This window comes from Oxyura jamaicensis, chromosome 2 (assembly GCF_011077185.1).
Source record: "Oxyura jamaicensis isolate SHBP4307 breed ruddy duck chromosome 2, BPBGC_Ojam_1.0, whole genome shotgun sequence".
Classification (NCBI taxonomy): Eukaryota; Metazoa; Chordata; class Aves; order Anseriformes; family Anatidae; genus Oxyura; species Oxyura jamaicensis.
The window spans coordinates 41,472,390-41,499,809 of record NC_048894.1 but is presented as its reverse complement, the minus strand read 5'-3'; the positions used below and the strand labels follow the sequence as shown (position 1 = coordinate 41,499,809).

Sequence of the window (27,420 nt, the reverse complement as noted above, 5' to 3'; positions counted from 1 at the left end):
CTAAGTTAAAATTATTGTGAGCTATAGGAATTGGTTAAATTCAGGATCAACAAATTAAAACTTATTCTTTTTGTCCAATTTTGGAAGAATTCATATGTTTTCTCAAAAGACCTTCAGTCTTACTGATGCTATGTTGACTTTCTTAAAACTCACCATGTCGAGCATTGTGAAAGGTACAACTGTTTGTATATTAATACAGGTGTTCAGCCATGTAGTACAGTATTTACTGTCTCAGAAATCTTTGCTCTGTTATTGGTGATAAATTGGTGTCAGTTTTTCTGCTCAAACCTAAATAAAATTAGGTATTCACACATGTTCTTTTTAGTAAGTATTTGATTATTTTTTTGCAAAGTTGAGTGCATGCATGTTATAGGAGGCCACAATTATTTTTGGCCAATATCAGTTGATCTGTTTCCTTCTACATGTGTTGTAATACGTTCTTCTGGATGCAATACTTCCAATTATCTTAGTGCAGGCTAGCAAAAGCTAGCCTGCACTAAGTTGCATCACACCTGTGAATCAGTATCAAGATCTGTAATAGTATAGTAAAACATTAATATTGCCTAACTCTTGAACAACTGACTTGGCATCCTAGGAAAATCAAGCATTATATACAAGCGTTTCAGGCAACTGAGATGCAGATCAAGATGCTCATTGTTCATAAGAATTCATGAGTAGACAGGTGTTGTTGAAACCTGATGAAACAAAATTGGCAAAAACTAAAACAGTTCAGCATGGATAAAGGCCAAGATGAAAATGTTACGACCATTAATCAGTTGGATGGTTTGAGAAATCAAAGCCAGTATTAGCTGACAGGTCTTCCTCTTCTGTGTTGTTTAGAAGTCATAGGGAAGGATGGGGTTGCTTGCCAAGTTGTCTGTCTTCCATGAAGAATATAAATGTGTATGTGTACACATTTCAGGTGGCTAAAATTTGAAGAGGATGTTGAAGATGGAGGAGATCGATGGAGCAAACCTTATGTAGCAACTCTATCTCTACACAGTCTCTTTGAACTACGAAGCTGTATTCTTAATGGGACGGTCATGTTGGACATGAGAGCAAACACACTAGATGAGATAGCAGGTTGCAGCAAAACTTTTTTTGAAATACTTTATTCCTAAATGTTAATCTATAACTTGAAATGCTTTTAATGATGTCTTTTCCTGTTCTTAAAAATCCTGTACTGAAGAATAGGTACGTGCTTGCTTACTGCAGTTTTCTTCTTCTGGTTGTAAAGGGCTGATCTTGAAAACTTCACTTACAAGCATCTTTACTGGATGAGTAGGACTTCCTTTATTACATATTTTAGGATGAGGCCCAAACTTTACCTTTATGTTCTAATTCCTGAATGTGTTCTTTGTCTTTGTTTCTGCAGATGAAATGTAAATATCTTCCAGAACATTTTAGGACTTATTTGTGCACTTTAGTACCATAATTATTAATCATAACTTGGCTGATCTTAACTTGATGCCATTAGTGCAGTTGAGTGTTGCACATCTGGTATTTTTTTCACCTTTATAAGAGGTGAGCAGAAATAAACTATGTAAATGTTGTTTGACCTACTATGTTGAGTGTCCTCACTAATCACACGATCATATTCAGTACTATAAAATTAGCTTTGAAAGCTTTCGTATATACATATATCCGCGTAGCATGAATGCCTTTGAACTAGCTTTACGTAATTTTCCTGGTATCTCTTGCTACAGATACCACACTGGAATGCCTTCTCAGGAATCATGCTAGGCTTAGGGCTGATTGACATGTATGTGATGGACAAAGTGTTTTGGCATAAAAGCTTTGACACTGATATATTTTTTTGAGTCTTCAGAATCCTGTCAGGAAATTGATATTCCCTTCCTCTTTTCCTGACTGAAAGAGTAAGAAGTTCAGTACATATTCTGCAAAAGTAATGTTTTGGTTGTTGAGTTTTAATAAACAAATTTAACAGTAATCTGAGTTCATAAGAAAGATAGTTACTGCTTAACTCTGTGTAAACAGCAGTTTTTTTAGTATTAAATGTTTTAGGTGGATCTGGAACATATGAGGAGATTGTATGAATTTGAAGTTTATGTTAGGTGCCATTATGAAAGCATATAGGATAGTAATCCTTGGCAGGGCATGAGGCAATAAATGTATCGTTCTGGTTCCCTGAGTTAGTAATACCTAGGAGGTATTCTTGGTTCTTGCTTAAACAGGGCAGGAGTTTCATTTTGAGAAACCATAGCAAAAGACTACGTTACCTAGTAATTCTAAAAAGAGGCTGCACCGCATTGACAGACTTTTTTTGCATATGATTTTGCTTGTAAGGCATTCTGAGCTGTCACCTTTCTCATTGTGAAAATTGTTATGCACCTACAGTTTACTAGTTCTTGATGCATGAGTTAATAGAAAAATAGATTTTAAAAGTTAATGTGTCACATAGTTTTATGTTAATTTGTGCAGGTTTATATATGTTTGTTTCTAAGTAACAGTAAAACAAACAAAAAAACCCTGTTAAGTAATCACAGCATATATTTTCCCAGACATGCAAACTTCCATGTTTCATGTAAGCATATGGATGATGTACCTTTCTGAATCATGGAATGGTTGGAAGGGACCTCTGGAGATCCAGACCAACCTCCCTGCTCAAGCAGGGTCCCCTAGAGCACGTTACAACTTGATGTTGTTGACAGCTGACTACTCAGTTTTTAGATGATGAGACTAGCATTTGTTTTACGTTTTCTCTTTGAAAGTGTATGAATCACATGAAGTCAGGTAGAAAGTCTCAGGAACTTAGGCCACCTGAAGGCAATAGAGGAGTTAGGGAATTCATCCCATTATGTAATAATTTTCTGTCCAATGTAGTTGTATGCTTTCAAAATAGCAAACACCAGGTTAAGACTGTCTAAAGGTGTCCGTTCTCTGTTGTTTTTCTGTCTTTGCATTCACTTCTAGTGAAGGGTTGTTGAATACAAAGATGCTTTTGTTCTTAAAAAAGTTGCAGTTGGCAGTTGAAATAATTATAAGAGTAAATTATAAAATCAAGTAACTTATTTCTTAAAATGATGTTACTAATAAATAAAAAGATCTGATACATGTATATAATTTTGATTTTTCTGTTGTTATTGTTATGTAGATATGGTTTTGGACAACATGATTGCTTCTGGCCAGCTGGATGAATCCATAAGGGAGAATGTGAGAGAGGCTCTTTTAAAAAGGCACCATCATCAGAATGAGAAAAAATTCAGCAATCGGATTCCCCTGGTTCGGTCTTTTGCAGATATAGGCAAGAAACATTCTGACCCTCACTTGCTTGAACGAAATGGTGAGATAAGTTGTAGTGTCCAATTTATTCTAACCTGTTAAATAATGTTCTCACTGGGAGATGAAGGAAAATTCAGCTGATATTAGCAGATAAGTGTTTCCTTCTTGATAAGCAAAGAACTAACGATAACAGTATGTGCTAAGTGTAGCTATGGCTGATGTTTGTTTATTTTTGAATTTACTCAAATGCTTTACTTCTGCCCGTATATGTAGCATGCATTATGGTTTTGAGGTGTAGAAACAAACACATGTTGGTCCTAATACTTTTTAGGAAATACTTTTTAGGATATGCTTGAATAAAATGTGCAATGTCTGAGGAATTTCAGCATTGTGGCATAGTATATATGTTTGTCAGGTGGCTCATAATTGCTTATTTGGCCTTTATGCAAGAGATTTACTTTGTGGTCATGTGATGAGTTCAGTGATGCTGATGATTAGTGACCTTTAATTCAGCGTTATGTTTATATGACTAGAAAGAGTTCACTATCCTAATGGTGAATAAATTACTTTCATCTTGGAAACTGTTAATTTTTACCATGTCTTGTATAGAACAATCTATCTGGGGGAGGAAGAAAACCAAACACACACGAAATGTATTTAGAGGCTGTTTTAAGTCTTTTATTTAACCAATTCCTTAAAAAAAAAAATCTGGAATGTCAATAAATTTACTTGAGGCATCCAGTTCCAAAGTGCAGATAGCAATAAATACTGCAGAGCAGCTTACTTCTATTCTTATTGTCTCTATTTCCTTCTGTCTTCTGTTTTCTTATGCTTTGCCTTAACTAAGCCATGTATAATTTCATGTTGAATTTCTTAGTCTAGTGAAAACTTAGTACTGATATCACGAGTTACTTCTTGCAATGAAGTTCCATTCCAGCCTTTGAAAATGCCTCATTTTTCAAAACATGTGCTCTGCTTAGTTATGTGTTTGTTGGGTGATCCAAGTTCAATACATATGTGGAGTATACTCTAGCCGTCTTTCTGACACATATTATTAGCTAGTGAATATATTATGCATGGTTAAACATTTCACCAGAAGTTTCAGAATTAGTTTTTTCTAGAATGGAAATGTGACTGATTTAGAGTATAACTTCTGTATAGCTTCTGACTCTTCTTGTTTTGTGTAGCAAATGTGAAAATTTCAAATATAAACTTGGTTTTATCCATCCCTTAACATCTGTATCAACCAGATGTATTTTTTTCATGTGATAGTTATTTTTTTCTTTATCCTTATGTAGTTGCCCTCTACTAACTGGTAAAACAAACACAAGTGCATAATACTTTTTAGTCTCTTTGTACCCCTGTGTGTGTTAGGATTAGGACATCTTATGTTCATAATTCACCATAAACATACTGACAAATCTAGTGGTTATTACCACAGTGATTAACATAGACAAAATCAGCCAGTTTTCTTTATTGGTCCTTTTGTCTTCGCTGTGCTGCAGTTTTGATAGCTGAGCTTTGGGGCTTTAGTTCTTATTTTAAATCATTTTTATCTGTAGAACCCACTCTTCCACTGTTAGAGTAGGAAAAAAGTGTATGTGACATTTACCTAAACATATTTTCTTTGCCTCTTTCTTACAAATTATTCTAGGGTTGTCCAGCGTGTTGGTCTCCGTATAATGCCTACTACAAATGTGAGACTAAATGTGTCTAGTTTGTTGGTTTTTGCTTGATGGCATATTATGTGAAAACAGCATGTTTTGGACTTCAGGGATTGTAGGAGAAGTAGCCAGTACTCCTTTCAAAGAGACTGCCATCCCAGGAGAAGTGTTTTTTGTTGTTGTTATAAACAGGCGGAATGGTTTCCCTAAACGTTCTAATGGAAGCGTTGGTATGAAGATAGACAGTCACGCTTCCTGCTTTATGAAGAATGTGACAAGTCTATGTTCTCTTTAAAATTAAAATAGTGGGGCATTGAGACTGGATAGGGCAAGAAAAGTGACAGTGAATTTTGGAGAAATGTTTGCTTTGAGGCAAATGGGGATATTTGGTAAGTCATAGCAAGAAGAGATGGAGAAGGAGCCACGTAACTCCTCTTCGTACCCTTCTTAAAACTATATATTAAGACTACACCTGGCTAGAAAACTTTCTATTAAAACAAGAACTTTGTTGGAAGATGGTTGTATTTAATGTGATTAGATAGTTTGGTTATGTTCATTTAAAAAAAATTAACAATTCTTTGTATATAATAGATGCAGTTACGTGTGAAGTCGTGGGGGTAGCTGTTGTGTAATTTGGAATAAATTCTAGGAAATCTTAAGTCAGTTCCAAGAGATAGAATATTTTTGTTTAGTTCTTATGTTTAATAAGAAAAGGTATCTTACTGACTTTGAAATAATATCTTCTCCCACATATCTTTGGTGTTCTAATTAGTACTTATCAGTAACTTCTGACCTTTCTAATGTCTAAAATCGGATCTGCTCTTATCTTTTGTCTTACTTGCATGAGTATGACACTTATGGCCCATAAAGCTTGCAATTTACTATGTAAATTGTTAATGCATATTTGTTTCTCTCTCTCTTTTTTTTTAGTATTTCCCTGTTGTAAGCCTCATGGTGTTTCATTTGTTTTATCTCAGGGGAAGGCCTTTCAGCCTCCCGCCACTCTTTGCGAACAGGTCTCTCTGCCTCAAATATTTCCCTGAGAGGAGAAAACCGTTTGTCTGTTCTTCTCAATTACCTTCTTCCTTCTTCAAGAGCTGGAACCCCGGCAACCTCAAGGTGTACAACCCCTGTAACTACCCCTCAAAACACACCACCCTCCAGTCCTACCTGCAGCCACCTGCCAACCACAAGTGCCCAGCCAAGTTCACTTCAGGGCAAGGAATTGCTGGTGTCCTCTGCCAGTGATGATATTCCTTCAGTAATTATCCATCCACCTGAGGAGGACTTAGAAGTTCAGGACAGCCAGGAAAAGAAGACAGAGGAAAATATTGACAAAACACCAGGCAACTATCAAAACTTAAGCTATCCATGTGTGATGCTCTCTGCATCAGGATCACTTGCATTGCAATGTTTTTTAGCACATAACTTGGGCACAAGGGTTTATGATAACTGTTACCTCTGCCTGCATGTTTTATTTCTTCTCACTTGTGACTGTTTCCTTGTATGGCACTTTTAACTTTTTAGCTTTTTAACTAAAGCTAGCAAAACAATTCTTTATTTAACCTTCATTTGTTTAGTTAAAAAGGAATATTGTTTAAAAATATATAATACATAAGCAAAATGTCAAAAATGGTGGCCTTTTCCTTTCACTCACCTACAATCCATGTCAGGTTCTGTTTTTGTTTTGTTGTTTTTGTCAGTGAACGAAGTAATATTTTATACCAATGTTTGTTATCGAGAGCTAGTTACAGAATAAGTCATAGTGAAGTATTAGAGACAAATATGAAAAGAATTAGGAATAGTGCAGCGAGTGTTGGTTGTATATTAGTTGTATCATGAAGTATTTCAGCAGTTTTACTTTGGCTTCTGGGCTTTAAAAGACAGGGCCATTACAAGTGGTAGTAGTTTGGAATTGTCAGGTTAAATTCACCAGTAGCTTTCCATTACTGCAGTGTTTCAGCATCAGACAGTTGCTGATTGTTCTATTGTGTTTGATATGCAAAATAATCTAAGCTAATTAAAAGCATATCTAGGACAGAGCTCAGTAATTTATTAGCTGATGACTAGCTGGGCTTTTGTTTTTTACATGTAAAAAGTTAAGTAGATGTATAGATAAATTGAGAGAGAGGATGGGAAGTTGAGGCAGTTGCTTCGGTCATTTTTAGTAAATGTTTCAGAACATGCATTCTTCATACTTTTATCCTGGTTTTGCTTTTGCAAAATAATCACCTACTTAGAAACTTAAGGATTTTCCTGGATAAATCTTGTTTTTAAGGGTATCACTTGGCTTTTTAGACTTCAAAGTCCGTTTTTTTTTTTTTTTTTTTTTTTTTTTTTTTTTTTTTTTTTTTTTCCCAGAAACTTATCTTGCCAAAATCTAGCTTGTAGGTTTGCCTACTTAGGTCTGTATTTTAAAAAAAAAAAAAAAAAAAAAAAAAAAAGGTTTTAAAGATTATTTAAACATAGTTGCATCTGAACTGCTGCTGTGCATGAATCCTCTTGGTATATTAAAAATATGATCTGTTTTATTAGTGTAAGTATTTTTTTAACCCTTCCAACTCTATCTGTTCATCTCCTTATCAGGATTAGTTTCAGGATAAGCAAGAGCACACAGTTGCATACAACGGTAAAGACAAGCTGACAGAAAAGGCTGCAGTTATCTGTCTTTTCACAATTTGCAGCAAGTTGCTGAAAAGGAAAGAGTAAGCTATGTTATAAGCTGTCATCTTGAGTTGGAGTAGGGGCCCCATCCTTACTTCAGTTCAGAAGAGCAAACAAAAACCTCTTTCTCTGCCCACCTTTTGGGAAATTAAGAGAATTCTCATGAAGACCATTCTCTCTCATGAATGACCTTTCAAAGATAATTAAAAACCAGAAGTAAAAAAATAAATAAATAAAATCTAAGTAGTTTTCCAGTTCTCATTTTTCTACTCATCTGGCAGGAAGGACAGCGTGTCAGACATAAGATCTTTAGAACAAAAGAGAAGGCAAACAAATAAAGATCAAATTCTTGATACTACTATTAATGTTAATAAAGCATTCCACCAGATTTTCCAAGACACATTTATGTTTCTTTTGTGCCTCAAGGAGATGTTTCTCAGAGAAAAAATATGAAAGTGATGATTTCCCCATTAATCCATAAATAAATATATTTCCAGAGAAAGAACACCAGTAATAATGGAAGACGTTTTTGTTTTTCTATTTTTCCCCTTCTTTAATTCAATAAATCATTTGACCACAGAATGACATTTTCCTTTGAGATGCATTTGAAGACATTCTCAAACTGTGACTTTCTGGGCTGTAACTGGACCTAATCTGTCTTGGCTTCTGTCTAATCAGACTCAGAAGGGAACCCTGAAGATAAAGTCATCTTCCCTGTCCAAAACAAAAACAAACAAAAAACCCAACACCTTAATACTCTGAGTCCATTCCATTAAAGATAATGATGTATATATCACCTTGCTAGTAAGTCAGAATATTGCAGCCTGCATACTTTTCCCATGTCTTTGTGATTGCCTTGGGTTTGCCTTCTCTGAACATTGGGAAGTGTTTTAATTTGCTAATAGATGGCTTTCTTCTTTTCAGCATTCTTCTGTCCTTGGCCTTGTGCTGTTCAGATTTTATTGTTCTTATTTTTTACTTTGTAGCTGGAGGGTTACTGAATTTCATGTGATTTACTGTAAAAGGAGGGAAGAGAGGCACACTTCTCAAACTGCTACTTGATTTTCAGCCATTCACCAGTTTACAGTGAGTGAACCAGGCAAAGGGTTCTTCTTAACAATTGGTTCTCCTTAACAATTCTTTTGTCATCTGTTTTAATTTTCCAATCTTTGAAACTGTTGAATACTTAATTCCATAGAAAGAACTAAGAACAGAGCTATGTTACAGCTGAAGACGAACAGTGTTAATTCACCAACTACATTAAACTTTTTTTAATAACAGCAAAGAAGACTATTTTAAGAGAACTTTGAATTCACTGATACATGTATTTTAAAACTGAATAAAATAATAAAAACAACTTTTCCCTTAAAATCTACTTCATGAAAATAATTCAGAAAGCTTTGTATTTGCCTTCTAGGAGTAAGTCATTCTAATTCTTTTCCACATAAGGCAGCATAGAAATTCATTAAAAAAAATAAATTATTTCCTCTAACAGAACTATGGTGTGATTTAGTCTTTAAAAGTTTTCTCCTTAAAAAACATTGCCTATATAGACATAATTATATTGGAACAATCATGCTTAGATGTTGAACTCCTCTTAGTTCCCCCAACGTGAAGCAGAGAGATGAGGCAAATGTCTTCTGCTTTTCTTTCCTAGTGAACTATTCCTATTAGTTTTTTTGTGATCATAGTATTAAAGTAAGCCTAGTTAGCTAGAAAGTATCTTTATATTTAGTGAAGGTGTGGTTATAAGTACTTAAGGGATTTTACAAGGTTTTAATCCAGATTACTCAAGACTCATTCCACTGCTGTCTTTTGAAGGAGGCAGATGGTGCATCTGCACGACAGCATTAAGAAGAGAACTGTACATTTTTAATGGGTCCATCTGTAGTTGGTAAGACTAGATGAATTTCTCTGGAAAAATTATTAGGTAGTCCTGGTTTTAGCAAAAGCCTCCAAGTTTGTATCTACCCATGTGGAAAAGAAAAGGGGGAAAAAAAAGTGCTTTTATTAGTGTGAGATTTGAGTCAAGTGTTTCACTATTAGAGTTAATATTTTCTTATTTTGAGTTTCACTGCAGATTTTGGACGGACTGATAAGCCTAATGCAATGCAATATCATATGGAAATGCTTGCTCCAGGTCTGAAAGCAAGTAAGCAGTATTCTCATGTGAGCACAGCATTCCATCCAGCTGCTGCGCAACAGAAAGAAAAAATATTTATACATGGTCTAGGATTGGACAAATATTCCTGTACCAGTGCCAGAACTTACAAACTTAATTGTAACTGATTGGGGAAATTTTGAAGGAAGTGTTATAGAAGAATCAGTGTCACTCAGTAAGAAATAGTACCTTAGTTTATTCTTTATTCTCCTCCTTGATTGTCTTCACTTTTTATTCTAGTCTGTTTGCTCTTGCTTACAGAGCATTTGTGGAAAGTGCAGAATGATGCATTATTGCTCATCAGTTACACACATCTTCAGTTACCTTTGTTAAGTAGAGAAAACGTGAAAAATGTTTAAATGTATTTTTATGCCCACCTTGCTCTTCTTCTGCAATGAATGTTTAATATTTCTATTTTCAGTTCTACAAGCACATCTTAACATTAATTCTTAAAAAGTTAAATATTTTGAACAATTAAATTCACAGGTGGCTGTTTGCTCTTAGTTATTCTTGTGAATAACAGATCTCGGAGCAGAAGGATTGAATGTGATTATTGTTGGTCTAGCTAACTGAATGTAGTATTTATAGTGTCAGGTAATTACTTGTGCGTGGTTAGATTTCAAAAAGGAAATTACAGCTTATTAACTTCATTTAATTTTTGCTTCAAGAAAAACTGCCCACACCATTTATAATCCTATGAACTGCAAGAATGAAAATTAATGCTTAAGGCTTGGACCTGTATGTCTTTGACTGATGATGGCTCTTTGAAAGACTTTTTGGGAGATAAATCTGGGAATCAAGGCGAATTCAGTTGTAATTTGAAATGTTAAATAACATCAAATTACTAAATAATAAATGTGGTTAGAGGCAACTGTGCATTTGTTGTGATAGAACAATAGCCAAAATGTAGCCAGGGAGGATTTGGTTTTATCTTGACTAGAGTGGTGCTTGATCTAAATACGAATTCTGCATGAAATAGAAAACTTAGATGTCAGGCTTTTTTTAGTTGTGGTTTTGCAAGCATGTTGAGGCATGTTTAATACCACATCTGAAAGGTCTAGTGTGGACAAGCAAGGCAAAATGCACTTTAGTGCACATTAAACTAAACAAGGAAATGCTTTCTAATCCAAAAAAATAGGATTTGGGTTTGGTTATGCATGCCTAGACCAGCCCTGGTTGGGTAAGGATGACCATTGCAACACGGGATTCAATATATATGAACACCTGTAGGTCACTTTATTTTTGCGCCCTTCACTGTACCTTCACTGTACCTGCAGTTCGCTGTTGGCTTAAAACATTAGCTACATAAAACTATTGTGTCTTGGTTCAGGTGACAAAAAGAAGTTGTACATTTAAGAACTTCATTGTATGTGCCTCTTGATTTAATGAGTTAAAGAGACCATTTCATATAGTATCACGTGGGCAGATCAATAGTTGGAGCTTTGGTATGCTGACTGAAATTATGATTTGCAAGCTGTTTATTCTTACTGTATGTAGTATGCTGTTTGCTTGTACAGGTTTAGTTAACTACCAGGGTATTGCTCCTTGTAGCTGTAGCCTGAGGTTTTCCAAGACTTTTTCAATTGAAATACGTGTTACACAGCAAATTGTAGTTAACAGAGGTGTTCCCTTTTGATATTGGAGGGCTTCTAAATATAGTAAATATGCTGTCTACTAAATAATGGGGCAGTTACAGTTAAAACGTCAACTTTTTTTTTTTTTTTTTTTGCCAGCAGAGTCTCTCTTAGTTTCTGGTGACTGTTCTGCAAATGGCCATCATTTAGGCAACATTTAACTTTTGATTTTTTTAATTATGTCATTATTTTGGCATCACAGTGAATTGTTATGTTGCATTTATGATACTAATGTGGGGCACTCTTACTGAATAACTTGCACATTTGCTTTAAGCAAGCTGCCACATTGAGTTTTTAGTAGTGTTGCATACTCAGTTCACTTGAAACACTATTTTGAACTTATCTCCTTTGTTTTTATCTAGGGTTATTAGCATCTCCACAATCAGCACCTGGAAATTTAGACAATGGGAAGAGTGGAGATGTTAAAGGTACTGGGACAGGCGGAAGCAGAGAAAACAGTACTGTTGATTTTAGTAAGGTAAATAATATTAAATACCATAGTGCTTAGCATAGAAAAAACTGTAGCAAAAATGTGGTAGTTGTTATTGCTGTCTTAATTACGTAGAAATTACATTCACAAGTATCAGAATGTGGCAGAGGCCAAATGTGTCAAATGTTTTGAAACTGTGTGGGACAGAACTTTTTCTTTCATTTGTTGATCTTCTCAGCATTTTAGTAACTTAACAAGGGCAGCCTGTGTACTTTTTCATGCAGGGGGAGATATTTTCAGACCTGCTATAAAGACTCTTCTGAAAATAATCTTGTAGATGGTATTGCAATGGTTTCTCCTAGGCTGCTTTTTTTTCCTTTTTTTTTTTTCGTAAAGGGCTTTTAAAGGGGATTCATTCTATACGCTTGAGTTTGCTATGCAAAAGCTAATATTCATTAGGAACACATAGCATCTCATTCTGAAGCAAATCTTGTGTTACTGTAAATTCCTTCCATGTCTTTCATAATCGAAATTTGCTGGGCAAGTTGCATTATGTTTGTTATTATAAAACTCAGTCTGTAGTGTCATCTTTATTGAGCAACGCTAAGAAAATTGGTTTGTCAAGTTAAATACTTATGTATAAGCAAAGGTAACTTTTACACTGTAGTTCTCATCTGATCATGGCAGGTGCCATTTATTCCTGATCCTCTGTCACAGTTTTTATGTTTTTGCTTGGCCTGTCCTTCTGTACACCTGCCTTGTCTCCTGTTGGGCAGGAGTCAGCCTCCTGGCACTGTAGTTGTGGCACACTTGGTGTGGGACTCAAGAGGCCATCTGTAAGTTCTCTAGATAGCAATGTACCTGGTGCTTGTGCGTGTTTGTATAGATGTGGACAAAGAGTTCATGTGCTATACCATTTTCTAATACTATTCTGTAACTGTATATAAAGAAAAGCTTAGATTTTCAGCTGTTACTTTCTTCATGGGTGAAAACATGAACATACAAATTCTGTGATTCTGTGATTCTTTCAAAATTATGGCTTTTGAATATATATGAAAGATTAAAGATTCTGGAGACGTTCAAGACCAGGTTGGATGAGCAACCTGCTGTAGTTAATGGCATCCCTGCCCATGAAAGGGGGGTTGGAATCTGGTGATCTCTAAGATCTCTTTCAACTCAAGCCATTCTGTGATTCTATGCAACTGTGGAATAACCAATTGCTTTCTAGAAACCGTGTGTAATTACATGAACTCTCCTTAGTTAATTGTGTTTAATTTGTTAAGTTGTGTCCTATCACGGAATGTTTGTCATAAGTAATCCTAGTAAGGTGATTACGCAGTCTGGAGTCTTTTAGAATATAGTAGGTAGCAGTAATTCTAACTTCTGGAAAATAGTTCATTGTTAGTTGCTGGCTGGCTGACACTTTATAAATATGTCTGTCTTTTCTGTAATGTGGGATTTTTAATTTGCTTTTGTATTTTTCTTTGTAGCTTGAATGTCTAGTAAATACTGATAAACTAAAAAAATGTTATAAATTTCATGCTAACAAATGTAAAGAAATAAATACTTGTTTAATTTTTGTATGAATAGGTTGACATGAACTTCATGAGGAAAATTCCTTCAGGAGCAGAAGCATCAAATGTGTTAGTGGGAGAAGTAGATTTTTTAGAAAGACCTATTATTGCTTTTGTGAGGCTCTCCCCTGCTGTGCTTCTCTCAGGTCTCACAGAGGTTCCAGTTCCTACACGGTAAACAAATGCCTGGAAAGTCTGGCTTTACTTACGTTATAAATTAACATTATTTAAGAAATTAATAATACTGAAGTTCTCAGATAGTCTACTATTTTTATATGCAGTCCATAAGCTCAGGAAATGTAGATTTCTGTTTAACGTGATTACAGGTTGTTTGGTCATACCTCAGTCCTAGTGGAGAGAACTTATTTTTGTGCACATTGATTCATTCGATTGTTCTGTGGTATTTTACAAAAATTTGTAAGTATGTGGGTTTGATATTTTTGTTAAAAAAAAAATAAATGTAAAATGCGTGTTTATTTTTCATTGTTTTCAACATATATGCTATAGGGATAGGCAAAAATAATCTTGGTGGTGTTCTCTTAAGTGGATGTGAGAATTTTCAGAGGGTAGTTGACAGTAGTGCTCGTAATTCCAAAACTTCTGCAAATGTTATTGTAATAATTCAGCTAAAATTATCCTCTCATGAATTTTCAGAATGCTGTAGGCTGATAGATTTTGAAATAGCACACTTTATTCTGAAGATATAATCTCAGTTTTGGTTAGGGTAGCCAAAATAAAATAACATTGAGCTTTTTATTTTGTGAAACGAAAGTAAGTGCTACTTCTTCAAATGTTTGGTACTTGGGAAATTCGTTCACATGGCCTGTAGTAAGAAGGTTGTAAAAAGAATTACTGCAGTTTACTGTTTATAAATTCTAAAGGATGCAAACCAAAGTACTAGTTCAAAGAAAAAAAAAAGTGCTAATGATGATTGTGACCAGAAATTGAGGATATCTGGTAAGACATGCTGTGACCCACCCTCAGATTAAATTTCCCTCCTAAAATGTCACTTTTACCTTCTTAGGTGTCCAAAATGTAGAATCCCTTCCCTTCCACTGACACAGGACCAGGATGTGTCTATGAGTATGCCTGATGTGTTGCTTAAAGTATATCCATGTATCTGTTATACGATGTACCTGTTGACAGAAATTGAGGGGTATTTGAATCCTATGGAGAGGTGATCATCAGAGGGGCTAGAGCAGTTCATAATGCTCCTAGGCCATACAGGGTCTTTGCCAGTGACAATGGCAGAAAGATGTATATAATTCAGATGAAATATTCCTTAGGCTCTAGTATCTGCATGTCTTCTCCATTTATAGCATTAGGAAGCTAAAAAATTAGGCTGAATTAGGATTTTAGAGTAATCTTGGTTCTGGATTTCGGTTCCAGTAATGACTTTGAGGTGAGTCTCTTAGTTTTGCAGCAGTCTGTAAGACCTGAAATGGGAAAGAAAACATTTTTACTTCACCACCGAATTTTCTTGAAACTTTGTTTTGAAAAAAGAAGCCTCCGACTATATTCAAAGGAGCCAGCCCTATTATCTTTATTGTTTTCTCCACAGGTTTTTGTTTTTGTTGCTGGGACCAGCTGGCAAAGCTCCACAGTACCATGAAATTGGAAGATCGATAGCAACACTGATGACAGATGATGTGAGTGATGTATTTTACACATCTGTAGTTAAAGAAGACTAGAATAATGTGTTAACTGACTGTAATAAATGTCTTTTGGGATGACAGATTAAAGAAAAGGAACCAACTAGCTAAATGTAGAACAGTAGAAACTTATGTCTTGTGTTACTGACTTACAAAATGGTAAATTATTTTTTCCCCCTGCCTTTTGCTTAGAAATGCTATGTGTATTTCAGAAGAGATACTTGATCTTTGCTTTACAGAATTTATTTTTATGTTAAATTAGGAAATAAAACTTTTAAATAGAACTGCATCTGATATGAATCAGCATAGTTGTCAAAAATGACAGCAAACTGCGTAAGTGTTCAGGACAGAAAATTTTAGAATGTGTTCAATTGAGTCATCCCAGGTATTTTTTATCAAAGCCAGATCAAATAATTAAAGATAGGATTTTACTAGGAATTTGTAGTCATATGCTTAGAGCCCTGGTGGACAATTGTAAAGAGCATAGGGGAACCAGAACTCTTTAAAACTATTGTCATCTTACTGATTAAAAATAGGATGTTTTAATTTTGCCTTTGCATGGAGCGCCACCTGCTGAATTGCTCATAAATACTAGAATTTCTAAGTAACCCTAATAATTCTTCACTCTAGAAAAAGAAATCTGTGTTTGGAAATTTAAATCAGACTGTTCATTTTACAGTTGGCAACTAATCTACAATGTAGTATTTGTACAGCATAAGAACTGAATATTCAAAATTTTAGTTACAGCTTCTTATTTTTTAGGTGGGCTGATTTTTGGAATACTGTAGATCACTGAAGAAAATTAAAAAAAAAAAATAATAATAAAAATTGGTGGTCTTAAAAGACCTGAAAACCTAAATAGTCATAAAAAATCTAATTTATAATTGGAAGACTTAATGGTCAGGTCTTTGGAGATAAACATTTTATGCTTCAGCGTGTGCAGAAACAATTTAGAATCATCTTCTCTAGTCAGTTTAATGGCAAAGCTATCATTTCCTTTCCCTGTTTAAAAAGCATTTTCAAAATTCAGAGACTGTTTTGTTTAAATGCTATCTGTTTGAAATTGCCAATTCAGAGTATTCAGAGTTTGTGGTGTTGTGCCTTGTGATAGGGCTAGGTTTTTCTTGAGTAGAAAGGGGCTTGCTTTCTTGTGCCTTTTAAGATGGATTGAGCTAGGGGATCTACAAATGAAATTTTCATTCTTAAAAAGAAAAAAACAAACTTGTGTTTTGGTTTAAAGCTTGTTCACAGCTGCTTTTTCATCCTCACTTAGCACAGTATACAGCAACGTAGCACAGCAGCACAGTGACTGTAGGGCAGAATTGCTCAAGCAATAATACATCAATTTGATTTACTGAATATTGAAGATTATCTTCTTAATCAATTTTAGAAATAAATGCCTTGTGAGTTTAAAGATAAAGCATCTTTATTTTTATGTTCTGTAGGGGTGTGCATACAGGTAAATCTTAATGCAATTAATGAAGAAGCCTAACTATGGAGGACTTTAAAAAATTTCCCATACCTTTTAAAAAAATAAAAAAATAATCAGGACTTTTAATCAGTTCATCTTTCAAAAAAATTTTTTTTTAAAAATGCTGTGTGTTTTCTCCTTGTAGGTTTTCCACGATGTTGCCTATAAAGCAAAAGACCGAAATGATTTGTTATCAGGAATTGATGAATTTTTAGACCAAGTGACAGTCCTACCTCCAGGAGAATGGGATCCATCCATACGAATTGAGCCACCAAAAAGTGTTCCTTCCCAGGTAAAAAAAAAAAAAAAAAACAACAACAACAAAAAAAAAAACACCAAACTTCCAGTATAGGGCTCCCGTGCATTTCCAAATGCAAGTTAATTGTGCATTGAGCGTTATATTCAGTTAAGCATCAAGAAGACCCACGCAACCATTTGGAAGAAAAAGTAGATCATTCATCTAAGCAGAAAACTGATCCAACACTTTTTTTTTTTTAAGGAAATTTTATAGTACTGAGTCTGGCTAGTATGTTGTTAACCTTCCCCACAGCAGCACATACAGTCCCGTGTGCTCTGCACTTGTAGCTAGAACAGCACCTATGTATCACCAGTTTTGTTTATTGCTGAGCAGTGCTGGCACAACATCAAGACTCTCTCCACCCCAGGCTGGATCCATCTACGCAATGGGCTGGAGTTGGGCAAGAGGTGAGGAGGGGACATCACCAGGGCAGCTGACCTAAACTGAACAAAGGGATATTCCATACTGTATGTCATACTCAGCAATAAAAGCTGGGGAAGGAGAAGGAAGGACTTGTATTATGAAAGTATCTGTCCTCCCAAATAACTTCTTTTGTTATTTGGGAGAATATACCAAATAACAAAAGAAGTTATTTTTTGAGGCCCTGCTTCCCAAAATGTTGTTGAACATTGCTTGCTGATGGGAAGCTGAGAATAACTATTTTCTCTCCTTGATTCTATGTGGTCTTTGCTTATTTTTTTCTATTTTCCCTTAATTCTTATCTCAACCCATGAGCCTTTTTTCATTATATTTTCTCCTCTTCTTTGAGCAATGTGGCAGAGCTTAGTTGATTGTCATAAAACCACCACATGTATTTATTGTAATTCCTTTTGTAATACTGATAGGAATCTGTCTGAGATGGAGAGTTAATCCAAAATTGTACTTGGGTTCATATAATCAACTTTATTAATCTAACAATGATCAGCAAGAATATTATAATTCTTATCAAAAACCACACCTTTATTTGCATGCAGCATTGATTGAAAATAAGTTTTAATGTGTATTGGTTAGCAAATAACGTTTACAGAATGTTTATGAAATAGATAAATGTGGCTGGTTGTGCTACAAGGCTTAGAACTGAGAGCTAGGGTGAGACCTTAGCGGCCTTTAACTTCTTCCCTTTCTCCCTCTTTTATGACTGAGGGAAATTACTGCCACAGGGATCAAAAGTGAGGAGAAAGACTGGTGCTCTTAATTCAGAAGGCTGATGATGGTGTTGAATTATGTGATGATTTAGGGAAGTGGTTGGAATGGAAGGGGGGACAGCAGTATAGCTTATCTCATGAGTAGTGTGAGGCTAGCAATTAATTTGTTGCCAGAATAAGCAAGTGTTTTTTCTTTTTTTCTCTGGAATGCAAGCTTAGCTGAGAAATTTATGACGAGATGGTGAGCTTGCTGAAGAGAGGAATGACTTTTATTTGTACTTGTACTAAATATTGTATTTTGTTATAGAGTGAGGTCAGTTTCTGTTACAAGTTGGAGGCTTCTGCTCTGGAAATGACAGAAAAAAATCTTAAGATTTCTAGGCCACGTGGCTGAGCCTATACTACGTCTTGAAAAGGCAGACTTTGTTTCATCATGTCTCAGGGGAGATAATTCTTTTAGAAAGGGAAGATTAGTACTGTTGTGCAAGGAACTAATAAGATCCTTTTGGGAGTGTTGCACAGTTTAGGTCATCTGTATTCAATAAAAGAGGAATTTGGCAAATGGAGAGCTGCTGATAAGTGGGGATTCTGAAAAGGGCTGGAAGGCAAGTCTCTGTACACTTTGTTTTTGCACTAAACAGTATAATTTAAAGTATGTGTCTTTTATTTTTGTTTTTATTTTTTTTCCTGCTTTAGGAGAAAAGAAAGATACCTAAGTTTCCAAATGGATCTACTCCTACAGGAGAGACTCTTAAAGAAGAAGGCCATCATGCTGGACCCGAACTTGAGAGAACTGGAAGGTGTGTTCACTTCCCTAAATACTAGCTACCACAAAGAAATAAATGTGATAAGTCTTCATAGCTTTTAATGATGGCATTTAGACATCAAAAAAAAAAAAGACAAAGAAAAACATTGTATGTGTCAGAACGCATCTGTTTTCCTTTTCAAGTGTTGGGTTCTTGCCTATAAATGGCAGTCTGCTTAAAGCATTTTCAAGCCTGTGGCAGTGTTTCTCAACACGTTTGTGAAGGATTTCTTATAAGATGCTGCTTGATTCAACTAACTGACTTTTAAGTGTTGTTTTAATTTTTAATTATTAAGAGCATGCAATTATCATAATTATACCAGGAATATACAATTTTCAGTATTGGGCTAGGTACTAAAAATTTCCGTTAATGCAAATCTGTTTTATTAAACATGTATGAAGTGGAATAACAAGGAATATAAAGTGGCAAAGAATACTGTTTTGGTTATGTTTCTTTTAGATCTGAAATAAAAATCAAAGGAACTTTCAGTTGAGTTGCATTACTGTTCTGTTCTGAAATACTTGCCAAAAAATACCCACCTCTCTAACAGTGGAAATGCAACTGAATAGGACTACATGTTAATATTGCATATTAGAAATAATATCAACTGAGAAATTCTGGAGAAGATGTATAAAGTTATTATCCCCAAAATGATAAACTTCTAAGTGATTTGCATTTTTCTCATACCTTTGCAAGAAGGAATTATAAGCGTTGTTTTAATTTTTACCATTTTAGCTTCCTCGTACTTGCCTTTTTGCAGATGGTATAGGGAACAAAAGTTCATTTCTACCCACAGAATTATCTTTAAATAGCTAAACATATTTTTTTTCCACAGGAATGGAAAAATTTGTTAAGACTTTTATGTATAATTCACAATAAACCCATTTTTTCCTAGTTACAAATTTTACTTAGTATTTTAGTTTTGAAAATTTTAAGAAGCTGCAGAAATCTTTTAAATTTCTTGATAGTAACTTACCCACTTGAACCAATTTATATATATTTGTTTTTGTATTTCCGTTTAGAAAATATCTCCATACTCCAGATGTTACACTGTTAAGTAAATATAGGTTCATTCATCAGTATAGAGAATTAAGATTAAAAACAAAGCTACAACTGCTTACTGGATTAGTGATATTGAAATGTATCAATGCAATGATTTTGGTTGAAGTTTAGCATATGTCTCTTGTTCCGTGTTCTGAATTTCATAAGCCAGATTTAACTTTAAACATAATTAAGATACAGATATTTGTAAAGATATTTTTTTCAGTATCTAGCCCATTATATGCATAAATTCCTAGCCAGCTTGTAAAAATGTGGATGACCTGATTGATGATACTTTGGAAAAATAATGAATTGGAATACATAAGATTCTCACTTATATTTTAAACTGTGTTATGCTTTAATCTGGATTATAAAATAGATAATTTTGTGCTGGCAATAGGCACTGGCTGTCTTGTGTAGCCCATAGTTTTGAACTAGCTAGAATCCTGTAGTGTACAGTTTGACGAGTTTCATCTCACCTATTTAGGCTTTTTGGTGGTTTGATACTTGACATCAAAAGGAAAGCACCTTTTTTCTTGAGTGACTTCAAGGATGCATTAAGCCTGCAGTGCCTGGCCTCGATTCTTTTCCTATACTGTGCCTGTATGTCTCCTGTAATCACTTTTGGAGGGCTCCTGGGAGAAGCTACACAAGGCAGAATAGTGAGTACAAAAAATGGTAGTGGCCAGGCTTTTAGACCTTCAGAGGCAAGTCACTGTGTGCATTTGTCTCGTTTCTTTATACTTGTATTTGAAGAATTTACCCACAGCACTTGATTAGCCTGCCCCAAAGCAGATCTTCCCCAAAAGGTAATTGCTGTGGAAAATGTGGGGAATCCATGTGAACAGGAGAAGATGCACAGTGGAGGTAAAAATTAAATAAAATTAAAAATTTAAAATGTTTATCCTGCAATATTGGATGAATAGCTTCATGAATTGAGAAAAGGCATTGCCTTCTTTTTGGCTACTTGAAAATAATTAATAGCAGTAAAGGTGCACCATCCCACTAGGCCTACTTTAGGCAAAATCTGAGGCTCAAGGTGGACAGCCAAGAATATGTACTGGCCTTGAGTAGTAGGCCTATGAGGATGATAATGCCTAGTGTTATGAGTAGCAGTCAATTCTGTATTTAAGTAACGGACAGGATATATGTGTTTGCTTTTGGTAATGGTATGTTGTTATCAATTGCCAAAAAAAAAAAAAAATTAAAAAAATGGTTTATGAGCAGAAAATACTCTTCACTGTAAATGACTTGAATATTGACCATAAATATTTGGTAGTGTTAAATTTGGCAGTATACAACACCAAAACCTTATTAAAACAGATGTTTGGTTGCACTTCAGTTTTTGGACAGGGAAATAATACTTCTATCAGCAATGTTAATAACTCTGTGTCAATTGGTTTGTGAGTAAACTAGTTTGAAGTGTATTTTCTGGTTTTAAATCTTTTGCAAAAAACCAAGGCTTCTCTCCTTTTGGGGAAGGGGAAAAGATAAATTTAGGAATGTCCTTTACAAAGTGTAAGAATCTGGTAAAGCTTATGCTATAAAATTCTTCATGATACTTCTTAAATCAAGTTTTTAAGCTTGTACTGTGTTACTGTTTAGTGACTCTCTTTCAAGTAATGCTGTTGACTTGGATATTTGTTTATTGATGTAGCTCTTCAAGCTGATAACAAATACAGAAATAAGTTATCTTTTCTGTGCACTGTTCTTGCCACTCGTAATGTTAAGAATGGGTTTTCCTTGTGGTTATCAAAATGCTGATGTAATTTATGAATGTACCTTTTATAACTATGAAAATAGTTATATGCTCCTCTTAAAGCTTGATTCTTAAATACCTTCTTTCTTTTAGCTATCTGGAATTGTTTGTGGGTTTGTTCCTGCCTTCAGATACTTGGTGTGCATCATTGAATATAAAATTTAGTTACTGAACACATATGTTCAAGCACAGTAGCTGACATTGTAAGGTACACAGTTTGTGTTTGAAACTTTTCCTCACATTCCCAGAGGTCATCACCTCCACAGTACTCCTGTCCCTGCCACCTTGACTGACAGCCCCAAGGTTAATGCATTCACTAAACCAGTAGTTCAAAGGTAATAGCTAAACAAGAGACAGTGTTTATATATTTTTTCTAATGTAATTAACCAAGGACTCATGTTATTTTTATTTTTTATTTTTAATAGCTCCAGTTCAGCAAACCCTTTTGACCTGTTTTAGATGCTTTCCTGAATTGGGGTTTAAGTTTGCATGAGTTTTGTTAATCTTGCATAGTTGCAAAATAGCAAACACCTGCAAACTCCCCAGCGAACCCTTTAATCTGCTAAATCTTGACTTTTCGTAGTTATAAGTGTTGTAGTTAACTATTTTAAAGTAACTCTAATACCATTTTAGGATCTAGAAAGCCCTGCACGTCTCTTGAGGTGCATTTTAACATTTCTTCTTAGCACAAAATTTTATCTTAAAACATGCAATTCATTGAAGAAAAATACGTATTTCAGTTCTCAAAAAGAAATGCATTACCAGGTGGGACATTGGTTTACAGTTCATCTATTTATGGTGTCACATATACATAAACCAATATTGTTCAGTAATATCCCCTGCACCACCTCCTGTCAGTTGTTAGTTTTTTGTAATGCTTGGTTGACTGATGCAGGTTTGATGCAGCACACTGTGTCATGTTTTGGTACAGGTATGTTGCAATTTTTTTTTTCTTTTACAGAGACAGATAATTCTTTCCATACACTACATAATTTTATTTTCTATTTGTAGTAATTGTTGGCATGTTTTTCCTCCATAGCTCGCAGGACTAGTAACTTGTTCTCATGGTTTTGGATGGCTTTGTTTCTTGGGAGTGAAGCTTTCCAAATCTTTTGTCCATGGTATTGTTACTGCAAAACAATGTTAAATTATTCTTGTGTCTCAAACACTAATATTAATTGTAGTGTTTTTACATCTTGTCTTGTTTGTACATTAATGCATCTTAAAACTGTGTTTATGCAGATGTGGCGCTAAATGCTAACCTGCAAGGCAGCATAGTAAAAGCAGATTCTTTTCCCCCCGAACAGAGTGCAATAGAATCTCTCTTTGGAGCCTCGTTAACTGGGATTGCCTATTCTCTCTTTGCTGGGCAACCTCTTACTATTTTGGGGAGCACCGGACCAGTTCTAGTATTTGAAAAAATATTATTTAAATTTTGCAGGTAAGTAGTGATATTTTTATTAGCTTGATGCACTTTCTCACTTTCCAGCCTGTTAGTATAGCTGTAACTGAAAGCAGATATGTTCAAAATGGATGATCATGAAGATGTAAAGACAGCAGCAAGAGATGGAGATGTGCAGGTGGTTTGGCAAAGCTTTGAGGTGCTCATGCCTTAATGAGAAAATCAGTGATGAAGCGGTTAGGACTTCAATAATTGGCTTTGTTTCTGCTAAAGTAAATGTAAATGTAAAGTAAATGTTGGCTTTGATTCTGCTAAAGTAAACAGGGACTGAGCTGCTCTGCAGGAAAAAACATCCAAGTACTTCTGGAGAGAGCATTCTCATGATGCTTCCTGAGGCAGGTAGTTGCGCCCCCAATCCTAGAAACACCTTGCAGTGTTGTTCAGCCCTGGTGGAAGACGAAACAAAAAAGTTTGTGCTTTATTCAAAACTGACATTAAGGATGAGAAACATTGTGAATACCTAGAACTTGGCCTCATCATCCATTTTCAATTACAGTATGGTATAGGTTATTTTAGGCTCAACTAAGACTTTTTTTTTCCACAGGGATTATGAGCTTTCCTACCTCTCCCTACGAACTAGCATTGGTCTGTGGACTGCATTTTTATGCATAGTGCTTGTAGCAACAGATGCCAGCAGCCTTGTCTGTTACATCACTCGATTTACAGAGGAAGCTTTTGCAGCACTTATATGCATCATATTTATTTATGAGGCATTGGAAAAGCTTTTTCATCTGGGAGAAAAATATGCCTTCAATATGCACAATAATTTGGATAAACTGACTTTATATTCGTAAGTATCGAGTTTCTATTTGTTAGTAAAATACACAGAGAAAATGTTTATATTGCATTGGCATACCATTTGCCAACTGTCGTGGGTGCCTCTTGGTGGTAGGGTAGGAGGAATGCTGGGGGTGGTAGGAGCATGAGAAACTTCAGAAAAATTCTGTTCAGGATGCCATGGAATTGAATTTTCTGTGTTAGCTATGGGTGGTTGGATGGGATAAGGGGCTGTGACAATGCCTGTTTTATCTGCAGCCTGATTAACAGCCTGATTAAAAGTCAGCATGTTCCATTAGCTGGACAGGAGTTCTGCTTCGCTGCTTCAAGAAACCATGATGGTTTCCCCCACCTGGGTGAGGATTATTTCCAGGCAGCTGAGGCATGGAGAGCTTCTTCAGCTTGTCTGTGCTAGGAACAGAGTTAACATCTTTAAGCACTGTTCCTTTCTACTGCAATTATGAGGATTCTTGACTTTTTAGAATTTATTTTTTTATAAGTGAGAGGAAAATAACAGAAAAAAAATGAAGCTGCTTTTTTTATTTCCTGTCCTAGTAAAGCTACTATCTCTTTTCATCATAATACAGTAAAACTATCAATATGAAAGTAACTTCATTTCATTTAAAGAATATAATAAGCTATTTAGGTATATCTTTTAACATTTGATTTATTTATTAAGGATTTGTGCACCTTACCTACTTTTTAGTGTGAATCTGTACTGATTCTGAATTAAAGTAGTTCACTTATACTGTGAAATTAGCACTGAGTAGTTGTCATACCATGTGTCTTGATGTTTTATTTATTTTTGTGTATGTGTGTATATATATGTTATTTTTTATGATCTGCTGCTTTGTCTTTTTCTCCTCAGTGTGCAGTTTTCAAGCTTGGGGTATGGTTTCAAGAAATGTGATAAATTGACTTGACAGCTCACACATGCTGGGAGGAGGAAATCCTGCTGTTAGTGGGAAAATCTGCTCAGTTCTTAGTTCAAACCAAATCAGAATCAAAGTTTTTTTCCTTGATTCATCACCGGCACACAATTAACTGACATTCAGTGATCTGTACATTTGGCATGAGTAAGACAGTGGATAAACTTCAATGCTCAACACTTAAGAAATACTAGTAAGAACTGACACATTTCTAAGTCATGTTCTATTACTAATCCCCAAAGGGTCTTAATCATGCCCACACCAATATTTACCCTCCAACCCCAGACATTTGGGTTATGGTCACATGCTCTTTGAGGAGCACAGGTTCCGCTGCTAGTGCTTCCCTCCTGTTGGACGTGTGGGTGCTCCACTTTTACTTGTACCTGTGTGGCTCTCGACATTCTAAGTCACATTCTGGTCAGAGCTCTCTTCAAGGTGACATCCATACACCTGAGCTGGGAGTCATTGCCTGTACCCTGCACTGTCAGTCCCTGGCGGGAGGGCAAACTGGCCAAAGTAGTGGTCTCAATGATCCACGCAAGGGAGACTTCTGATGGTGTCAAACAGATTTCAGCTGTCATGTTTGATCTCCAAGATCTCTTGTCACTTTACAAATATTGATGCTTCATTAGCATTTATTTCCAGAATATTTTTTCATTTGCTTTCTTTCCAAAAATCATTTTTTTGCTTCTCTGTTTAAGCCAGCTGATGGTCTGCATCCTCCGCTTCAACATGATTGCTTCTGGTCATGCACCCTCTCAGACTGCTGCTTGTATTCCATTCCTACATGGTATTTTCACTCCCTTTCTTGTCTTAACAGCTGTCCATTTATTCAGGCCATTTTGTCATGAGCAGGCCAGTAGACAATGCAGCTCACTAGGTCCTTGGTGAGCACATTAATTAGGCCAGTCGGTAATTGGGGGCCTGTAGGTCATCTTCTGACCCTTGCCACATGACTGTCTGGTGCACTATGTGCATATATGCCCACTGGGGTGCAGAAAGGAAGGAGTGACATCTCCTTGGTTCAGCTTTATGTGGAGGCACACTTGTCATTTTGGATGTTCCACAAGCTTCCAATTTTTTTCATTTGATTTTCTATTGGAAAGCTGTAGGAAATCTGGTCTTTTAAAAGTGCTTTTTTCATTTTTTTTTTTTTTTTTCTGTACCCTCAGAGCGTAATCTTCTAAGTGAGCCAGATGACAGTCTCGAATACTCTTACGTATTCTGTTTATTTCTTTTTCCCAGATTTCCACTTATCTACTTGGTGGCATTCTTTTATTGCGTTTGTTGAGAAATTTGTTGGTCTTCCTTCAGCATTCTTGTTCATGTTACTGCCTTTAATGATTAAAGCTGCTTAATTTTCCTCTCATCATACTGTTGCAATTCCTTTCTCAAGTTACTCTGTTTGTGACTACTTTGAGTTACTTCTTTCCAATCTTCTCCTATTTTCTTTTGCTGTTACTTTAGAATTCAGTTACCAAAAGACAGTATATTTACTTCCTGAGCTTCCTCAACACTGTGCTTTGCAAATTACGTTGTTTTTGTCCATTCACATCTTGTGCATTTTCCTTCTAGTCCTTCATGCTATTAGGATGCAAGTTTTACCTTCCAGAGTTCTTCGTTTGTTTGTTTTCCAATACTGTGATGAATTTCATTAAAAAAAAAAAAAAGTTTCACCTGAGACTTACTTCTAGCACATTATCTGATTCTCTTCTACATAAATCTCTCATCTGGCATAATACTTGCAGTACTTAGTTTGGTGTACTTCAGTAGCTTTAGTTGAAAACATCTCATTAAATCAATATTCGATGTGTTGTTCTTTTACTGATGTGTACTGCTGTCAACCTGTCCGACAAAGTTCTGTAGGCCAACAAATTTTTGAACCATTGCAGTAGACAGGAGCACTTCTACTTGCACATAAAGTTAATAAAAACAGATATATGCAAATACTTTAAATATGAGACACTTATGTTTTTACATCTTCATTTAGCCCACTACGTACTCAGATCATGTCTAAATTTAGGGTGACCACTTTTGGTCATGTGTAGATCAGAAGGCATGCAAAACAGGAGATAAATGGCTGGGTACCAACATTTTTGAAAAAAAAAAAAAAAGGTTCAGAAACTTCTAGAGGCTAGTGACATGCCTGGTTTGAAAAGGGAATGTTGAAACCAAGTCTTTGACGACAGTTTTCTAAGTGTAGTGGTTCCAGTCTCTGTTCTCTCCTATGTTGGTGTACAATGGTAGGAACTGAATTTTGCCTCACTGTGGGATGGTATGCTGTATAGAAATCTGAAAACCTCAATTTGTACACAGTCACAGAAACCTGTTTGTGTCTAGAAAATTTTATGTGGAAAGTTTTATAAATAACACAGTGTATTTTTGTTTAGTGGTGTTGTAAGGTGGTGTCATTTGGATTTTTTTTCTTCTTTGATTTACAATATATAGATATCTGCACATATTATTTATTTCATTTTATTTTCGGGTGATACTATATTTAAAAACTGGCAGATCAGTCACATATTTAAGTCAATGTCTTTCCTGCTTCTAATTCTTTAAAATACATAGGTTGGATTTTGTCCAATCTGTAGAAACTCCTGTGCATTCACTTCTTTGCAATACCTCTATCTCCTTGCCACCTCCTCCATGGGAAAAAAATGTAATTCGTGTCAGCCTTGTGTTTGCTTCTTCTGTAGAAGGTTGGGATAAA

General features: G+C 35.4%; 1 protein-coding gene across 8 annotated transcripts in view; it reads left to right on the top strand.

The window, feature by feature from the left end:
• The window catches only part of SLC4A7 (solute carrier family 4 member 7), an 88,132-nt gene that overhangs the window by 47,937 nt on the left and 12,775 nt on the right, over window positions 1-27,420 (top strand). For 7 of the 8 annotated variants that reach the window (XM_035316697.1, XM_035316698.1, XM_035316699.1 and 4 more), the window contains 11 exons: window positions 923-1,083; window positions 3,116-3,304; window positions 5,885-6,253; window positions 11,729-11,844; window positions 13,387-13,544; window positions 14,932-15,019; window positions 16,639-16,785; window positions 18,633-18,736; window positions 20,271-20,445; window positions 22,850-22,983; window positions 23,549-23,794. In XM_035316697.1, the coding sequence (XP_035172588.1) occupies window positions 923-1,083; window positions 3,116-3,304; window positions 5,885-6,253; window positions 11,729-11,844; window positions 13,387-13,544; window positions 14,932-15,019; window positions 16,639-16,785; window positions 18,633-18,736; window positions 20,271-20,445; window positions 22,850-22,983; window positions 23,549-23,794 (1,887 nt within the window). The remainder of the gene's footprint in view (window positions 1-922; window positions 1,084-3,115; window positions 3,305-5,884; window positions 6,254-11,728; window positions 11,845-13,386; window positions 13,545-14,931; window positions 15,020-16,638; window positions 16,786-18,632; window positions 18,737-20,270; window positions 20,446-22,849; window positions 22,984-23,548; window positions 23,795-27,420) is intronic. The other variant, XM_035316703.1, reaches the window with a different exon arrangement.